At 38.2% G+C, this 19,790-nt stretch overlaps 1 protein-coding gene across 5 annotated transcripts in view; it reads right to left on the bottom strand.

Moving 5' to 3' along the window:
- The window catches only part of CPEB3 (cytoplasmic polyadenylation element binding protein 3), a 178,579-nt gene that overhangs the window by 81,643 nt on the left and 77,146 nt on the right, over positions 1 to 19,790 (bottom strand). For all 5 annotated transcript variants that reach the window (XM_068548971.1, XM_068548970.1, XM_068548972.1 and 2 more), the window contains one exon: positions 19,609 to 19,665. In XM_068548971.1, coding sequence (XP_068405072.1) covers positions 19,609 to 19,665 — 57 coding nt within the window. The remainder of the gene's footprint in view (positions 1 to 19,608; positions 19,666 to 19,790) is intronic.

Below are 19,790 nucleotides of genomic sequence, written 5' to 3' on the forward strand. Positions count from 1 at the left end.
TGGTCAGAGGAAGGCGAAGGGGAAAAATGGAGATGATGAGGCTGGTGAAACAGGGAGAAGTCAGATGACAGGGATCCTGAATGGAGAACAAGGGTGAGAAGGACAAAGTGGTGCTTCAGAGAGATGAAACAATAGAATGGAAAGGGAGGGTTAAGCCCTGAGAAACTAGAAGGAAAATACTGACGAGATCTGGTGATTAATCAGTGCCTAATAAGAGAATAGTTCCTGTTGTCTACCCCCCAGATAGTGTTCTTCTCTATTCCTTCCCGAGAGCCATCAATTTCCTAGCAATAAGAAAAAAAAATGTTACAAAATGATTTCTAGTAATATTATTTTCTACACTTGAAATTGTAAAATTATAAGATTAATAAATGTTAAATGGTCTTTATTTCCATGGTTAAAAAGTAATCAACTATACAAATGTTTTTCTTCACCACCACATGAGAACAAAACTGACGATATGATTCCATCATGACAGAAGGTTTCATTGGTAACTCAAACACATATTAGGTTCTGCCAATATTCACCTATTCAACAAACATTTACTGTGGAATAAATACTATGAATTTAATATTATTATCTTCAGGACTCAACTACAGAGTCAGAGACAGCCTGATGAATGATAAACATCACCCAATAAGTAGCCAAAAGACAAAGGTTCTGGACTTGGCTCTGACTTTGAGATCACACAGCTGGGGAAATTACTTCATCTCTCCCAACTTCTGCAAATAAGCACCAAAGCAACTGACATCTATGGAATGCTTTCAGTTTACATGGATAAGTTTTCCTCTACCATTTTTAATACCATAACTTCACTAACTAACATTCTTGAAGTTGGAAAAGACTGGTTTTAATACTTCATAATTTATAGATGAGGATACCAGATGTTAGTGATAAAGCAGTGATTCCAACCTAAGTCTTTGATCCTAAACCCCATACTCTTTCCACTACATTAGACTTACCCTACCTACTTCGTAAAATTATTTGAACAAATTACAGATATGGAAATGCTTTAGAAAAGTTACAGCAATACACAAATGAAAGCAATATTATTTTGTTTGGGTGTGGCCAGGAGAGAATGAAAGTTTTATGGGGCTTAGAGCCTATACAAGTTGAGGCTCTCTCTTTAAGAAAAAGAATACAATGATAAGGTAAAAATCTTGGAGGGGACCCATGAAAGTGAGGATACCTAAAACTTAACTTTCATTTAGCTTCAAGGTAAATCTGCCTCTGGATGTTAACACACAAAAAATTCACCAGCCAACCTACTAAGATAAAGAATTGCCCTCTAAAACCTAACTTCTGTCTTCTAAGTAGTGTGAAAAGAACACAGTGGACACAGAACAACAACAAAATATACGTGTGCTTGGCCTTTATTCCCTCAAGATCATTCACAATAAACCATATAACAAAAACTTCCAGTTATAAATAGTCTTTGCTATATCTTTATTAGGATTAAAACAAGAAATTACCTACTAACAACAAAAAATAATTATAATGAAAGTGACATGAGAATTATTTCGCTAAAATAATTAAGCTAGAACATCATACCATACAGTAATTATTGTTTTACACACACACGGGTATAAACACGCACACACTCATATTTACTCACAATTTGGCAAGCAAAAGATCTCATTAAAAAAAAATTTACCTCGTCTTCGCCCATAGCTCCTGGCTGCATGTAAACACAGAAGAAAACCATGGGTATTTGTATCAAAATGGTGAATTTAGAAATAAAAAAATATTCACACAAACCTTTTCTAAGTATTCTCAGAATCAATTAATCTGGAGATACTGTTCAACTTGACTACAGACATATTATATTAAAAAAACCTTTATGAAGCACAAGTTAAATCACAATCTTAAAGAGAAATTCAACTGCATGTGGCAGCCACTGGAAAAGATACAATGGGTGCTTAAGTTTCACAAGTCTTATAAGGATTTATATTGTGGCCCATTATCTATATCAGATATAGATAGAGTTCTTTAAAATTTTTTTCTGATTTATAAATCTTCATTTGGACTATATGTTACCACCAGACATCACTTTAAAGATAAAACCATTCATTCTAAATAAAATCTGCAGCATGTGGTGGTCATTCTAAATTTCTTCACACACACACACACACACACACACACACACACACACACACTTCACAGAGTCCCCTGAAAACTGTATACACAATTAGCTGTTGCTTTACAAAATGTGTTTCTGTAAAATTTTCAGTGACATTTCTCTTAGCCTCCTCAGTTACTTTCCATACAGTATTACAAATGCAGGGAAAACAATATATTTTTCATCTAGAAAGTGAACTGAAAAAGTAGAAAGGGATTAAGGCAATGGGTACATCCCAGGCTATGCTGAAAAACAGAGCACTTTAAAGATTTTCTTCCCCCTCAAAACTCAAGGCCCACAGAATGCATTGTTACAATGTTTAATAGAGCTAGACTGTGGCATCCCACGTATATTGCTAGGAGATCCTGTCATCTAAAATGACTTTTCAAAGTGCAATGTTTTTCAAATTTGAAACCCCGAGTTCTGTAAAAAATAAATGAGAACTCTAATCCATTTTTTAAAGGCATGAAATGTTATAACATTAACTTTAAACTAAAAAACAAGGATAATTTGGGGTTACATTTGCAGTATAAGGTAGAACTAAAGAAAACTACTTCTCTCCTAGGAAAAGAATTCAGACTTTTCAGCTAGAAAGTTGAAATACCAGTTGGCCAATCTCATCTTCTTTTGGTTTCTATTTTTCTTCAGACATCGTACTCACCCCACTGACACACCTTTGGCCTCTTCACTTTCCCATGACACAAATATTAAAAAGTATTATCCAGATTAAAAAGGATTACTCAAACCCTACTTACTCCCTAACTCCATCCATCGGTATAACTCTCAACGAAAAACACCTTTTCTGAATTTACATAGCAATTATTGTTTGCATCACTTACAAAGGGAATGCATTCTAAAATAAAATTTTAAGGAACTTTTACACTTTTCATAATTTGGACCTGAAATTCATCTTCTCAGAAAAATAAATGGTAGTTTCCTAGCTTGGTCCCCCCAAAAGCCTACTTCACTTATAATAACATGGGTGAATTAACACTAATAGACAACACTTAAAAAAAGAGATGAAAACCAGTTTTTTTTTTTTTTTTTAAAGTATTTGTTTGTTTATTTATCTATGGCTGTGCTGGGTCTTCGTTTCTGTGCGAGGGCTTTCTCTAGTTGTGGCAAGCAGGGGCCACTCTTCATCGCGGGAAAACCAGTTTTGATGTCCTACCATTTATTTTTGTCCTTCTCCCATCCCCAATGATGTCATGCTGTCCAACACCCCCCAATGCAAAACCTCTATTTAGAGAGAAAATCAAACATTCTGTATTTCAAAATTACTCACTTCTCTCCCAAACAACACATTCCCATTCTTTCATTATATCTGATTTCTGGCCAGATACTCAATAAAAAGAATCTGATTACGATACTAAGGTACAAATGACTCATCAGACCTTAACATCCCTAAAGGATAAATGAAAATGCTGTTCACTCAAGTCTTCAATTGCTAACCATTCAGGTAATAGAGAACACAAAGTGCATAGACCCAGACAGGCATGGGGGCGGGGAGGAGCACCCTGAACTGGGGATGGGGTAGAGTTGCAAAAGGCGTACTTGGGAGTTGTTTTTTGGGTTTCTGTTTGTTTGTTTGCCTTGGAGGAGGTTTTATTTATCTCTCACATTGAAACTGCAAAAATAGATCAGTATTTCACAGTTACTTGGGAGTTGTAATCAAAGCTTCCTTAAAACAGTTGATGATTTTTATAGATTCTTCTCTTTTTCCCATTTCTAATCAAAGACAGAAAATTGGTTCATGTCAGTCTGGAGGCTCTGATAATATGGAGGCAAAGATGGCGTATGGAATAGGCAGCCAATTTAAAATAGTGATCTTGGGCTTCCCCTGGTGGCACAGTGGTTAAGAATCTGCCTGTCAATGCAGGGGACAAGGGTTCGAGCCCTGGTCTGGGAAGATCCCACATGCCGCGGAGCAACTAAGCTCGTGCGCCACAACTACTGAGCCTGCGCTCTAGAGCCCACGAGCCACAACTACTGAGCCCACGTGCCACAACTACTGAAGCCCGTGTGCCTAGAGCCTGTGCTCTGCAACAAGAGAAGCCACTGCAATGAGAAGCCTGCGCACAGCAAGGAAGAATAACCCCCGCTCGCCACAACTAGAGAAAAGCCCACGCGCAGCAACGAAGACCCAACGCAGCCAAAAATAAATAAATAAATAAATAAATAAATAAATATATATATATATATATAAAAATATGCTCATGAGGGCCATTTGCAAATAGACTAATTAAAGTCAAACTCTTCCCTAAGGGAGAGATAATGAAGAGAACACCAAGTAGAGAAATTTGGGAGCACAGAAGTAGTGCTTTCCCCTGAGAACAAATATGACTTTTAAACAAGAAAGACTATTGAATATATAAACTTAGCATGAGCCAGCACAAAACAATCCCACATAGAAAAAAAGGAAATAATGTGACTAATTCTGGGTATATAATATATTCTATGCTAGTACAGATTTATACCAGCTATGACAAGATACGATATACTTTCAAAGTCCAAGAACTACTTCCTCCACGAACTTTAATTCTTTATTATCAATCATCATCATTACAGATAAAATTCTTTTACTGTTTCATTATGTATCAAACAACTTTAGACCTCATAAAAAATTACATTCAATTTCTAGAAGTCAAGGTAGTAGTTACCCTTGGCTAGGGGTATTAACTGGAAGGGAACCTGAGGGGAGGTTCTGGGGTATTGGTAACGTTTTGACCTTGATCTTGGTACCGGTTAATCTGTGTTCAATTCCGTGATAACATATCAAGCTACAGTATATATTTATGATCTACACACTATTTGGTATATAATTATACTTTAATAAAAAACAAAATATTACAAACATTTTAGACCGATTCACTGGGATAAAAGGTTATAAGATTAATGTAGAAGGTCCAAAATGCTAACATTTTTGTAGTCTTTAAATCATAAACCTGAATAATCCAAAATTGAAAAAAATTACTTATTTTCAATTCATCAGAATAAATATAAAATGGTACATGTACTTTGCAGTGGGATATGCCAGTTACTCTAAAAATAAGTTTACATGATCAATGGCTAGCACCTTGTGAATGGCACCTCATGTTAATGGTATGGTGTTTGGTTAGGCACAGGAGGCAGCACTGTAAAGTGGATCATCTGTTACTCCTTAAGACTTGGCCTGCACTCTGTTTTAAATGGCTGCACTCACACATGTGATTCCCTAAGGGCAACTTACGATCTGATTTTAACATCTAAAGTAAATCTTCAGCTACATGGATTCATCCAAAGTTGCTGAAGTTTCTGTAAGCCAAGTAACATCATACACAGATTCTACTACAGAGGTTCAAAAATGCTCGTGCATGGCACAACAGAGAGAGAGAGAGAGAGAGAGAGAGAGAGAGAGATCTCCATTCTCTTGTGGATCAAAGTAGCATGCACCCATTTCAGGAACTTAAGCAGAGTCCCTGGGATGCCATACTTATGAAATTAAATGAACAAGACACAGAGATCTTAGTACAACATTTTACAAACTGGCTTGGAAATATCTGTCAAGGCTGTTAAAAGTTAACTGTAGGAACAAATTGTTAATTACCTTCCTTGCAATAAAATCAGTTTCTTAAAAACACCTTGTAAACTTATTTTTTGAATACCATTTCAGTATACAAAATTAAATTCTATTCGAACATCTAATGGTCCCTTTCAACTTCCATCTAAGTATTAGTCATGCAAAAAATTCTACCTAAGATGGGTTAAGATCTTTAAGTTAGTACAAAAATATCTCCTTTTCCCTAGTTAGACTGTAAATTCCCAAAGCACAGGAGTGATGGAGTTTGTCCCATATATGCCCCGCCTCTATCTTTGTCTTTATAATGGCAGGTGAGATAGTTTTAGCCCAGTAATTTTCAAATCTGGCAAATTACAATTGAAAAGATCAATTTATTCATAACATAAACTTAGCAGGTAGAAATGATGCTTGAACGGATGGGATACATTTTCATCTGCTACATTCCCATAAAGTATTTGGATGTTTTAAAATCCCTTCTTCCCACCCTTTTCTCTTTGACTCTTATCCATTTTTCTCAGAAAAATCTTTCCATTCCATTTGCAAGCTTAAAAAGTAACATTAACAAGTGGCAAGTATAATACTAGTGTTGCTTACATACTTCATAAAGGAAAAGAAATACCATAAAGTAAAACATAATAACCTGATAATTTACTATGCTCCAGGCATTATATGCTGAATGTTTAATGTTGTCTGTTCTAATTCCCAAAGCAACTACCATAATATATATTTCCAGATGGGCAAACTACGGTCCAAAGAGAATGACTGGTCCAGGTTATTCAGCTACCTAAACAGCAGAGCTGGGATGGAATCCAGGTCCACACTGGCTCTAAAGCATTTATCCTTTTTCTCTTTTAAGTTAAGGTAGTATGTACATTCAATAAAACTCATCCATTGTAAGTTTACAGTTTGATCCATTTTGGTAATCATATATAGCCATGCAACCGGTACCATCATAAACAAGATATAGAACAGTTCATCTCCCTAAAACATTTCCTTGTGCCCTTTTGCTGTTGATCTTATCCCCCAAACCATGGCTCCTGGCCATCAACAGTCTGCTTTCTTAGCTTTGTCTGCCCTTTATACAACTTCATATAAATGGAATCAATGTGTTTGACTTCCTTTACTTAGCATAATGTTTTTGAGATTTATCCATGTTATTACATGTGTTAATATTTTGTTTCTCTTTATTGCTGAGTAGTATTCCATAGAATGGAAATACCACAATTGATCCATTCACCAGTTAATAGGGACTGAAATGTGTTCCCCCTAAAATTCATACGTTGAAGCCCTAACCCACAATGTGACTATATTTGAAGACAGGGTCTTCTATGAGGTAATTAAGGTTGAATGAGGCCATAAATGTAAAGCCCTAATCCAACAGGACTGGTGTCCTTATAAGAAGAGGAGATACTAGGAGTGCCCATGCACAGAGAAAAGGCCATGTGAGGTCACAACAAGAAGGCAGCCATCTGCCAGCCAAGAAGAAAGGCCTCAGGAGAAACCAACCCTGCCAACACCTTGATCTTGGACTTCCAGTCTCCAGAACTATGAGAAAACACATTTCTTTTGTTTAAGTTATCCAGTCTATGATATTTTGTTATGGCATCCCTAGTAAAGTAATACACCAGTCAATGGACATTTGAAAAAATAAAGCCTTTATTCCTAACCACCAAGATAGAAAAGCCAGTATTTCAAACCTGTACAGTCCTTGAAAGTACCCAGAAATTCCCTTTAGGATTTCCAAAAACTTATCATCCTCCAAGAGTCTGCTTTTAGTATCATAATCCAAGATTAATAAAGAGAAATTTCTCATCCAAATTTTCTTTGTTTTATTTCATTATTACTACCATAGCACTATTGTTTTCTATTAATCACTACCCTTAAAGCTGTTATTTTATGAATTAAGATCAGAATTTAATAGGTGTTTTTGTGGATTGGTCAGAAAATCTAATTGTCATTAATAACATATGAAACTGCCCTACATTCTAAGCAACTGAATTTTTGCAACATTCTGTTTCATTGCTTACAAAATCTTATAAGAAACCTATAGATCTTTAACCCATGTCCCAAACAAAACAGGAATTACTTCTATACCCAACACAAAGATGTTCTCCCTGGTTCTGCTAGAATACCTTAATCAAGAGTTAAGGTAAAAGAATAAGGAGGCTCACTTCCGTCTTTTCCAGTCTTTCTTTCTTTTTTTTTTTTTTTCAAACTTTTTTCTAAGTAGCAGAACCCTATCTCCTCTAACAGATGAACCCCAACAAATATGAGATATTTATTCCCTGAACAAGGCTGTTCAGGTTGAAGCAGCACAGGGATTCAGAGCCCCACCTGTCAGGTATCCCTCCCCATAATGGCCCTTAAAGTACCCCCTTGGATGCTGGGGTTCCATAGAACATGACTGGAAAAGTGAGATTCATGCTACATGGTAGGACAATTCTTTCTAGTTAGAAAGTTCTTTCTTATACTTGCCTCACTATTATCCTTCGCCACAGACACCAGCCTTTTTTTCGAGGGTCATTACTTTATCTCCTTTCGGTTTTCTTTCCTACAATGGAGTTATATTTAGCTATTCCTCACACGAAATAGTTTTCCATACCCCACATCATCCTGAACATCCTCCTTCAGATAAACCTAATTTTCCAGTAAGACAGTACTTGTCTGTCCAAGCTTCTCATAAGAACAATCAAGGCCCTTTACCATCTGATCTCTAACCACCTTTCAGATCCTCATTCCCACTATTCCATACATCAGACCCATATATTCCAGTCACACCAATTCAACCCACTCCTCTGATAGTATCATTAAAATATAATCACCTATCCGGTTAACATAAGGATCTAGATACCCACATGTTTTAACATCTGTTCTTCTCTGCTTCCTAGGAAACTCCTAATCCCCTTTTCCATTTCCATCCCCTATTATTTTTCCAATCTTGTCCAAAATGGTAAATCCAAGGCTTCACTATACCATCTTGCAGTGTCCATGCATGCCTAGTATTAATTTCTAAACTACATTTACCATATAGGTTACTAATTAAATCTCTCAATATGTGACATGTTATCAAAGTAATCACTTCAGAACTTCCAGGTCCATGTCTTAAATTTCTCATTAAAACAGAGAAAGATCATTTAAAATTTGTATGTCTGACAAGATTTCTCTGGAAATAAACATAGGTAAAGAATCTCTGCATGGGGACTTCCCTGGTGGTGCAGTGGTTAAGAGTCCGCCTGCCAATGCAGGGGACACGGGTCCAATCCCTGCTCCGGGAAGATCCCACACGCCATGGAGCAACTAAGCCTGTGTGCCACGACTGCTGAGCCTGCACTCTAGAGACGGTGAGCCACAACTACTGAGCCCATGCGCCTAGAGCCCGTGCTCCGCAACGAGAGAAGCCACCACAATGAGAAGCCCGTGCACCGCAACGAAGACACAATGCAGCCAAAAATAAATAAATAAATACATTTATTAAAAAAAAGAATTCGCTTTCTAATGCAGGGGTCGTGGGTTCGATCCCTGGTCGGGGAACTAAAATTCCACATGCCACGGGGCAACTAAGCTTGCGCACTCTAGAGCCCATGTGCCACAACTAGAGAGAAGCCTGCCCGCCGCAACCGAAGAGCCTGTGCACCGTAACGAAAGATCCCGCATACTCCAGCGAAGGTCCTGCATGCCGCAACTAAGACCCGATGCAGCCAAATAAATAAATAAATTTTTTTTTTTAAAAAAAAGAATGTCTGCATGATACTGCTATCACTGGTTGGAGAGAGTGGGCATGCACATGCGTTTGCAACAGCTGGTGCCTATGCACCCTCACACCTGTGCCCTAATAGTATTCCACTGAAAGTAATTAATTACCGCCTTACCTTTATCTCAATAGCACATTGCTAAATGACACACTAACTGCCCTCCTGAAAAGCAAGCAAAGTTCTACAGATTCTCATCACATACCAGAATATTTTATATTTTACACAGACCAGTCTGTCCAAACCAGGTCTGAAAATGCCTACCTCCATGCACCCAAATATCTGGCATATGTTCACTATACCAAAGTCTTCACTATGCCAAGGTGTCTTGTGGTCTCTTCAAACTTTAAACACTCAATTTTTAGATTGTTCAGGACAGCCAATACTTGCTAACCCTACATGTCTGAGCCCCGAGATAATGTAGGAAATTATACAGAGGGGAGAGAGCGGTAACAAAACAGGTGCCGTTGTGCCCAGGCCCCTTAGTCAGCCTCCTCGTCTCCTCCCTACCAACAGGGCTCCTCTCATGTGGGAAGGAGGGCTCCTTCGTGGAGCAAAGTTGTGGAAAGGAATGGACCTGAGAATTTGGGAGGAACTCTGGCAACACAGAGAACTGCTCATTCCCCTCACCCATCCTGACCTCTCAAAGACAGCTTCCTCTAGTAACCTGGACTTGGAAAAACCTCAGGGAACAATAAAAGCAGGCCAAGCCTTGAGCAGAAAGAAACAATAGGAAGGAATACACAGCACAATCCTTATACTGTTTGATTCCTTCATGCTCAGATAAAGATAGACACTGGAAAGGGGTAGGGGGGCAGCACTGAATTTCTCAAGAGGTAACTACCTCTAATTGTGGTCTTTTCCACCCACCCCCCTCAACCAGGTTCAATCCCAGACCTATTAAATTACAGTCTCTGGTATGGGGTCACAAGTATTTTCTATTTTGGTTCCTTTTTTTTCTTAATTTTTTATTTTATATTGGAGTATAGTTGATTTAGAATGTTGTGTTAGTTTCAGGTGTACAGCAAAGTGAATCAGTTACACATATACATATATCCATTCTTTTTCAGATTCTTTTCCCATATAGGTTATTTATTTTGGTTCCCATTTTGATTGTAGAGCCAGGATTAAGAATTACTGTTAACTCAAAAGGAAAAAAAGGGGGCAAATGGGTAGAAGAGGGAAGGATCAGAGACTAGCATTTGTTAGGTATGTATTTCTTGCCAGGTTTGGTAATGGAGCATTGCACATTTAACCTTATTGTTGGTAAAGAAGGGATTAATGTGTCCATTTAAAATAAAAAATACGGGTAGCTTTCCCAAGGAAACAAACAAATGATGGGTCCCGGATTTAAGCTCAGATATGCTTGGTCCCTCCAAACTACATTATTTCCACTATATTAGGCTGGAAAAACAACACCAACTTTAGTCAGATAACAAAGGTATGTGTGTGTGCAGGCTAACAAAGAAAAGAAGGCAAAGTTTCAGGTACTTAACTTTCCCTCCGGATCATCGGCATACCAAGTCTTCGTCCAAGTCTCAGATTTCCAGTCTGCATATACTAGAGGCCTGAGAGGCAGTGTGTTAAAATTCTTGCCACTAATAAGGGAGACTACGTTGTAAAATTAAAACTGATCATTTTCAGAAATGCACTAATTCTCTACAATCAATAAAGTATTATTTAGTTAACTGCTACTAAAGGAAACCTGAGTGATCTTTTTGGGAAAACCCAAAAGAGCAGAAATCACTGCTCTTTTGGATTAAAGGACTGGTTAGCAGACTAATCTGTGTGTCCAAGTCAGAGATGACTACTTGCTGGCTGTATGACATCAGCAAGTTCCTTTACCTTTTTTAGAAAATGAGGACACTGCCGTGTTTTAAACAAGGATGCAATAAAGATGAAAGGAATGACCATGACTCTCTGTTTTCTATCAAAGTGCCCCAATAGCAGAAGGAAACAAATCACAAAGCATTCTTAAAACTTGCTGAAATCTAGAAAATCTTTTGAAGTCTCCAGCTTTATCTGAAAAACTGCATTCAGTTTCATATACTGCTCTATCACACAGCCATATTTTGTTTGGATAAGAGAATAATTCTGGGGTGAAACTGGTGCTCAAGGAAAATTTTGACCATGTCCTCGCAAACCATTTTAAGCATTACAATGGCAGAGACAGGTCTGTGAAAGCACTTTGTAAACTGATCATTGCTAGATCCATATATGTTAGTACCAGCTTCCAAAAGGAAAAGTTAAAACAAAACTTTAGGAAGGAACTAAGGTGGACTAGATATTCTCTAAGGCTGTTAAACTGTGCTTTTCACAGTCTCTCTGAGATATCTTTCCCTTTCTTCCAGTCTTCCAGACTGAGTACCTACTCTATGGGCTGGGCATTGCACTGGAAACCAACGAACAGCTATGAAAAGAAGTTCATTCTCTGCCCTCTTGAAGCGTACATATTAAAGTGAAAACACCAACATTAAAATAGTTAATTACAAGTGTGATGAGTGCTATAAAAGAGAAATCCACGTTCTACTGCTGACACAAGTGGACAAAGCAAACAGGGAGGTCCACAGGAAAAAGGTAACTTTTCAGTTTCCTGCATCTTTATTATTAGGTCGGAAGCACCCAAATCCTGACACCTTAGACATATTCACACACACAAAGAACTTCTTCCAAAATCCAGTAAAGTAAGTCAAGAATTTCAGAGTTCAGTTCTTTACAATATTCAATGCCAGGCCATGTAGACCAGGAATATCACTCTATTTTTCAGGAAAAGAGGATTCATTAAGCATTCAGAGCATAAACAAGGTGACAAGTAACATTAGAAAAATGATTTTCCCAGAGACACTGAATTTGTGTGTGTTAAACTAGTATAAAAATAATATAACCACTCTTAACAATTAAGTATTTAAAGCAAAGGTTATCACCCTCAACCTGGAGGCAGAAGGTTCTGGCTCCATCATGTCACCCTAGCCAGTTCACATAGTCTCTTGAACCTCAGCTTCCCCATCTGTAAAATGAGAAGGTCAAACCAAAACAACAATGCCCTTAGGTCCCCTACCATGATCATGTGCAGCATCCACCCAAAATAGTTTGAAATTTGAGTATAGATCATTACATGGCCTTCTGATTACTATCCTGCATTTTTAAATTAGCCATCATTTACAATATATTCATTCCACAATTATATACTAATTTTACTTCTAAATCTGTTCAGATAGAAACAGGGATCTTGTCTTCCAAAAGTTCAAAATACTCAAAGACAAAGTCTTTAATCTGAGAATCTCAAAATAATTCCTTCACTATCTTATTACTCTGCTAAAAAAAAAAAAAAAAAAAAACTATTGACTTATATCCACTCATGGTGAGCAGAAATACAATGTACTCTTCAAATTTTGGAAAATTCCGTTTGAAATTCTAGCAAAACTGGCTCTATTCCCATTTTGGCATAAAAGCATCATGTGTTCAGCTCCCTCTCTGCCACTTCCTCTCAGCTGAGCTGCTCCCCAAGGAGTTCACCCTCAGCAGAGAATGAAAGGGAGGGGGAAGAAGAGGCTCGGCGGCCACACCAGAGTCTGCCAAACACAAAGTTCATACCAAAACCCTTTCACATCGCCTCTGGCAGCCCTCAGTTCAAACAGAAATAGAAGTGAAGTCTTCTAAAATATTTTCAACGCATTAATAAGAGGAAAAAGGCAGAAGGCAGCATGAGCTAAAGCTCCAAGCTTCTTGGTGCATCAGCTGTGTACAAGGTGTTAACAATCAATGACCTCAGAGTTTCTCAAGCAGATGAATGTCTTTTTGAGGCTTTTTTAAGATATTAAAATTTTAAGTCTTCAAACATCCAAGGTTTTATTCTAGGACTCCTCAATTTATCAGTGTTCTTAAAAGTTTGATAAGGAAGAGTGACGGCAAACAATCATCCCTCCCTGTCAGAGGGAAAGTGGCACTTCAAATTTCTTTGTTTTTTTTTTTGACTTGTGGAAACAAATTCTTTATTTCATAATTATCATATGGGATAGCAAGTTTAGCTGTATTAAGTTCAAATTACTGGGTTAGAGGTTGCAATTAACAAGAAGCTGTAGAAGATACCTACTGAAGTATAAGCCTCTACTGGGTTTATAGTTCAGCTGACAAATAAGGCACATAACTTTTGTATAATCTAACGGCACTTCAAATTTCTTATTTGCCTCATAACTTGGAACAGGCTGTAGTTACAAGCTGAGAGATATCAAAAAATGAATGGCATGAAAATTTTTAAATAAAACTGAACCTCTGTTACATTACAAAACTACTGTTTAGACCCTCTTCTCTAAAAAGACTATGCCCCCTACTTTCCAAATGTAGCAATACTAACACCTTATTTGTACCTGTGCCTAATCTCATCTACATCTCACAAAAATAATGAGGTAGTTAGAGTATCATAACTGTCCTCCTGTAGGTTTTTTTAACTAAAGAGAGACTTAGGAGATTCAGAGACTTGCTCAACCAGAAGCCATCCTTATCACATGACTCCTCCAAAAATCTAAGCCTTCACTCTTGTCCTCTGAAAAAAGGGGGACAATATTACTTCAAAATATTCTTAAAGCTGTTGTATTTTCTGTCACTATAGATTAGTGTACATTTTCTAGAATTTTATATTAATGGAATCATCCAGTATGTACTCTTCCTTTGTCTAGTTTTTTAAATTCAGCATAATTATTTTGAGTCATTCATGTTGTTGCATGAATCAACAGTTCGTCCCTTTTTTAAAATTAATTAATTTATTTATTTATTTACTTTTGGCTGTGGTTAGGTCTTCATTGCTGTGCGCAGGCTTTCTCTAGCTTCGGCGAGTGGGGGAACTCTTTGATGTGGTGTGCGTGCTTCTCATTGTGGTGGCTTCTCTTGTTGCAGAGCATGGGCTCTAGGTGCATGGGCTTCAGCAGTTGTGGCACGTGGGCTCAGTAGTCGTGGCTCACGGGCTCTAGAGCACAGGCTCAGTAGTTGTGGCGCACTGGCTTAGTTGCTCCGCGGCATGTGGGATCTTCCCAGACCAGGGCTTGAACCCTAGTCCCCTGCGACGGCAGGTGGATTCTTAACCACTGCGCCACCAGGGAAGTCCAACAGTTCGCTCTTCTTTATTGCAGAATAGTATTCCACTGTGCAAATGTACCACACTTTGTTTATCCGTTCTCCAGTTGAGGGACATCTGGATTATTTATAATTTTGGCTATCATGAATACTGCTGCTTTAAACATCACATACACACCTTTGTGTGGACATTGGTAAATTCTTAAGATAGAACTGCTGCATCCTATGGTAGGTGTGTATGTTTAACTTTTTTAAGAAACTGCCAAACTGTTGCCCAAAATGGCTATCCCATTTTACACTGCAAACATCACTGTACGGCATCTTTAAAAGTGCCAAACATCATGAAAGATACAGCAACTCTAAGCCCCAAAGAAGGTGCATGTTTCAGTCAGGAGACAGAGACAGGAAGCATTTCATGCAGAAAAAAAGATTCACACAAAAAGAGACAGTAATATACTCCAGGACAGCCACTCTAGCCTATTAGTGATTTGTAGGTGTGCTGTCTTAAATTCCATGAGGAAAACCTCTATCTAAATACAAACAATGTAGGATATGTTTTGGAAGTCTAACATGCAAAGAAAAGGAAATCTTTAAAAGGCAGCACTATGGCTTCCCTGGTGGCACAATGGTTGGGAGTCCGCCTGCCAATGCAGGGGACACAGGTTCGAGTCCTGGTCCGGGAAGATCCCACATGCCGCGGAGCAACTAAGCCAGTGCGCCACAACTACTCAGCCTGCGCTCTAGAGCCCACGAGCCACAACTACTGAGCCCACGTGCCACAACTACTGAAGCCCACGCGCCTAGAGCCCGTGCTCCACAACAAGAGAAGCCACCCCAGTGAGAAGCCCGCGCACTGCAATGAAGAGTAGCCCCCGCTCACCGCAACTACAGAAAGCTCACGTGCAGCAACGAAGACCCAACACAGCCAAAAATAAATAAATTAAATAAATTAAATAAATAAATAAAATAAAAGGCAGCACTAAAGCTCTGATACAAGCAATCATGACAGCAGTTCACCTGAGCATTATCTATAGGCCGCTATGCTAAACTTTACAAGATTTATATATAGCCACTTTAGTGATCATTATCTTGATTTTACAGGTGAAGAAACCAGAGACAAAGAAGTTAAGAATGTGGCCCCAAGGTCATACAGCTTCTAAGAAGTGGGACCAGATCTGCTAGATTCTAAACAATGCTTTTCATGGCTATGCTAATTTATTGCTCATCTTCAGGCTTCACAAGCCTTCCAGCCTACTTGGAAGATACCTCCCTGAAGCTGAGTGATACTATCCCTTAGGCCACACTGCTCCCCCTGTTTCTCAAGTTGTACTCATCAAGCAACTTCCTGATATTTCACTGTTTTTCCCATTCTCTACTTGAAAAAAGAGGAGCTGACCAGTCAAAAGGAATAAAGTGGATATACTCAGCAGTGATTCTCCTAGAGTAAATCACAAGACCAGGCATTCTGGTTTTGAACGTTAACTTGACCATAAATTTGGTCACTTGACTAATGATGGAGCACCAATATCCTTTTCTGAGGATCATCATAATAGAGGAAAAAGCACCAAGTCAGGCATCAATCCCATACAAGCCCGCAACTGCTAAACTCAACTCTATACCTAGAGTGCAGGTATACACACACATGCACACACACACAAAACCCACAGACAATCAAAGAAACAAAAAACACAAACTACCCTTAAGTGTTAGAAAAAATCTCGCTGATAAAACTACTACAGATATAGCTGGAAGCACTCTCATAGTCTCCTTCCTTCTCCAGCAGGAAAAATAAAAATACATTATGCAAACTTCTAGTGTCTTTGGTGTAAGGGTGAAGAGGATGAAAAGAGGGCATTATTAGAAAGTTAAGAAAAAATACATTAACAGTTTAAATGGAAGGGGCATACTGTTTCAGAACTAACTATATTTTGGAAATAGCAAACAAGTGGCAGATCTTACTGATGGATCAGAATTTCTTCCCATCTCCACTTCTGTATTCTACAATACTTGAGGACTAAAATTTTCGGTAACAGCCAAAATTTAGATGTGTCTCTTAGTTTCCTCCCCAAAGGTTGGCCTGCTAACTCTTACTAAATTCATGGTCTTGAGTAGCAAAAATCAGGAGAGTCTTTGGCTTTATACAAATTTTGCTAGCCTTTCCACACCCTAAATGTCTACAGGTTTACTGTTTTCTACAGTTGGTTTCCTACCGTCTTCTCCCAAGCTCCATTTTCTGGCTTCTAGATGTCATCAGCAGTGGTGATTCTGAGAGGAAGGTATAGGTGGAAGACATGCACTAGGAACACCAAAAAACGGGAAACTGGCCCATTCAAAGTTGGGCAGTAGTAATGAGAAGTGAGAATGCTCACCCTGACACCTCTGTCTGTCTCATCAAGTCAGGAGAGCTCACAACATGGTATTTTCAGGAGAGATTTGGGTTTGGGTGAGATCAAGGAAGTGAAAGAATGGGAGATTTTTTGAAGACATAGTGAATGGCAGCATTATGAACAGAGTTAGGAAGCATCAATTTTGCATACCAAAAACAGTTAATAAAAAAGGAACTACAACTGTCTCACATTTTCTTTTTTAAAAAATTTAACCCTTGACTCAATTCTTTTAAATTTTCTTAGCCAGTATCTTCTTGTCTGAAAATATAGTTCAACTTCAACCCAGCCCCTTTCAATAATTGCAAATTCTGAATTAATGAAGATTTAGTGATTTGTGACCTCATCTATATGAAGGTTGAGGGAAAATAAGAAGGACAGACCAGTCACAGGACACTAACTGTTGAGCTGAAAAATGGTAGGCATAAAAGGGAAGACAAAAAATACATAGGTGTGTTTGTGCATGTGTTACATATATATGTCACCGGATGGACTGGGCCCAACTACACAAAAGGGGAAAAAAAGCTTTATCACAGCAAATCTGTCAAAACCTGTAGACCTCACAAGTATCTACCAAGGAGGATATTTTGTTTATTCTGATCATTTCAAGTCAAAGTCAACTTTGAAAGAGAACTGACAAATGCAAATGTCAAACCCCAGTGGTTTTTACGGTTTACTTTGAGGAGCCTATAGGGCAGGACCCACAGAGTCATTTGAAGATAGGTGTGCTCTGGTATCTGCCATAAGGTTGAAATATGCGTAACTCATCAACATTTGATATAGATATTGGCAAAATGACCCTTTTGGAACTTTAAAAAATATTACAACATCACAGAATCTTCATTCTGAAAGCAATCATTAAGATGACCTAATTCAGTCTCCTCATCTGTAAGGATGAAGAAATTTCAAGGCTGAAAGGGGGATTTAAACAACATGTAAAAAGTGGAAAGAACATAAATGAAATCTCTTATTTAAAAGCAGAGATTAAAGAGAATCAAATCAAAGAGAATCAAAACCTTTTAAAAACAAAAGTGTCCTTTAGCTTCATTTTTTACATGGAAAATCATAAATTATATCCTCTCCCTCTTGCAGAAGAGGACTTACACCACGTCAAATTAGGTCTTTTCTAAAATACACATTTATTCCTGCAGGCAGACACACTATCATACTGTTCTTTTCTTTTACATTCATTTCTAAATCCCATCATCTAACTGAAGTGTTTTCACAAAGCTTCACAAAATTGCTGTGGCTCGGCAAGTTAAGCATGTTTATTAATCCTCACCTCAAAAATACCTGCCTCCTAGAAAAAAAGTTAGAGGTAGCAGAATCTAACTGTAAAGTGATCTTTCTTCTAGAAATTAGAAAATAGAGGTGGATAGTCTGGAACTCCCATTGTTTCCAAGACCCTCAAAAAGAGGAGATACTAGCTGTTTAGAACAAAATATGCATGGAGTGGATTAGGACCTGCATTATCAAACAATGCCAGCAGTGCTGGTTCTTACCAGTGCTCCTTGGAAGGTAGGCTACATGTCAGAACCAAAAGAAATATGGAATATATATTTTAGAGATAACCTAAAATATGCCCTAAGGAACACTAATGGCATTTCAACATCCTTACTCAAGCAAGAAGAAAAGGGGTAATATTGTAAACAATCGTAGATTTACCCAGCATGTCTTCCATGTGTATTGAGAGTCAGCTTGTATGTCAGGGAGGATGAGAGGGGACAACCTGATATCACTCATTTGATAGAGGAGAAAACTTATATCCTGAGGGATTCAATGGCTTGTAGGGTCCTTCAGACAAGGGACAATTTCCATTTAGAGACTGTTCTTCTGCAAAGCTATTTGGTCCATAGACACTAGGAAGGAGAGTTGATGCCAGCCAGATATTTCTTGCAGTATTATTTAATACAGTGACTTTCTGGCTAATAAGGTTTTGATGCTCCAGAACCCAATCCAACAAGTATACTGACAAAACCATTTCTAAGCAGCAAAGCTACTGCCACTATTCCTATGCAAACTCCACTAATGGGAAACCCCTTATATGTCCAGTTTGAAGCACCTGTTGGCTATCTACCACAATGAGAAAATTCTGAGTTACAATAAGTTGATTTATTTATTCACACTCTCTAGCCCAGTCCCTCTCTATCATCTCCCTCCTTCTTCCTCCCCTCCTTCCTCCCCCCTACCACAGTGGTATTATACAGCAGGGGTCAGCAAAGTTCTCTGTAAAGGGCCAGACAATAAACAGTTTAGGCTTTTTTGTCTCTGCCACTGTAGAACAAAAGTAGCCAAAGACAATCCATAAATGAATGGGTTTGGCTGTGTTTCAATAAAACTATTTACAAAAACAGGCAGGCGGTGGGCCACATATGGCTCACAGGGCTGTAGTTTGTCAACCCCTGGTTTACGGTAGCAGTTCTCAAACTTTAGCCTGCATCAGAATCACCTACAGAACTCGGTCATACACAGATTTCTGGGCCCCATGCTTAAAGTTTCTGATTCAGCAGATCTGTAACGGGGCCTGAGATTTTGCATTTTTAATAAGTTCCCAAATGATACTGATGCTGCTGGTTCAGGGTCCACACTTTGAAAACCACTGCTATAGAATAATGGCCTACCCTGCACTCAGTGACGGCTGGAATGTAATGAACAGCTGAGAAAGTGGAAACTACATGCCGTAGACTTGACTGCCAATTTTACAGAATATTTCATATGAAGACTTACTGTTAAGTGCCATAATATTATCTGTTCCTGGATGATGAAAATTTATTCCCATGCGTCCTAAAAAATAAAGTAATTTTACTTTAAGCACAAAGCATGCTTAATATAATCATAAATACATTGTACAATATGAACATCACAAAAAACTAAAACAGATTAATCTATAACAGTGCTATCAAAGGCCG

This window comes from Eschrichtius robustus, chromosome 7 (assembly GCF_028021215.1).
Source record: "Eschrichtius robustus isolate mEscRob2 chromosome 7, mEscRob2.pri, whole genome shotgun sequence".
NCBI classification, from domain to species: domain Eukaryota; kingdom Metazoa; phylum Chordata; class Mammalia; order Artiodactyla; family Eschrichtiidae; genus Eschrichtius; species Eschrichtius robustus.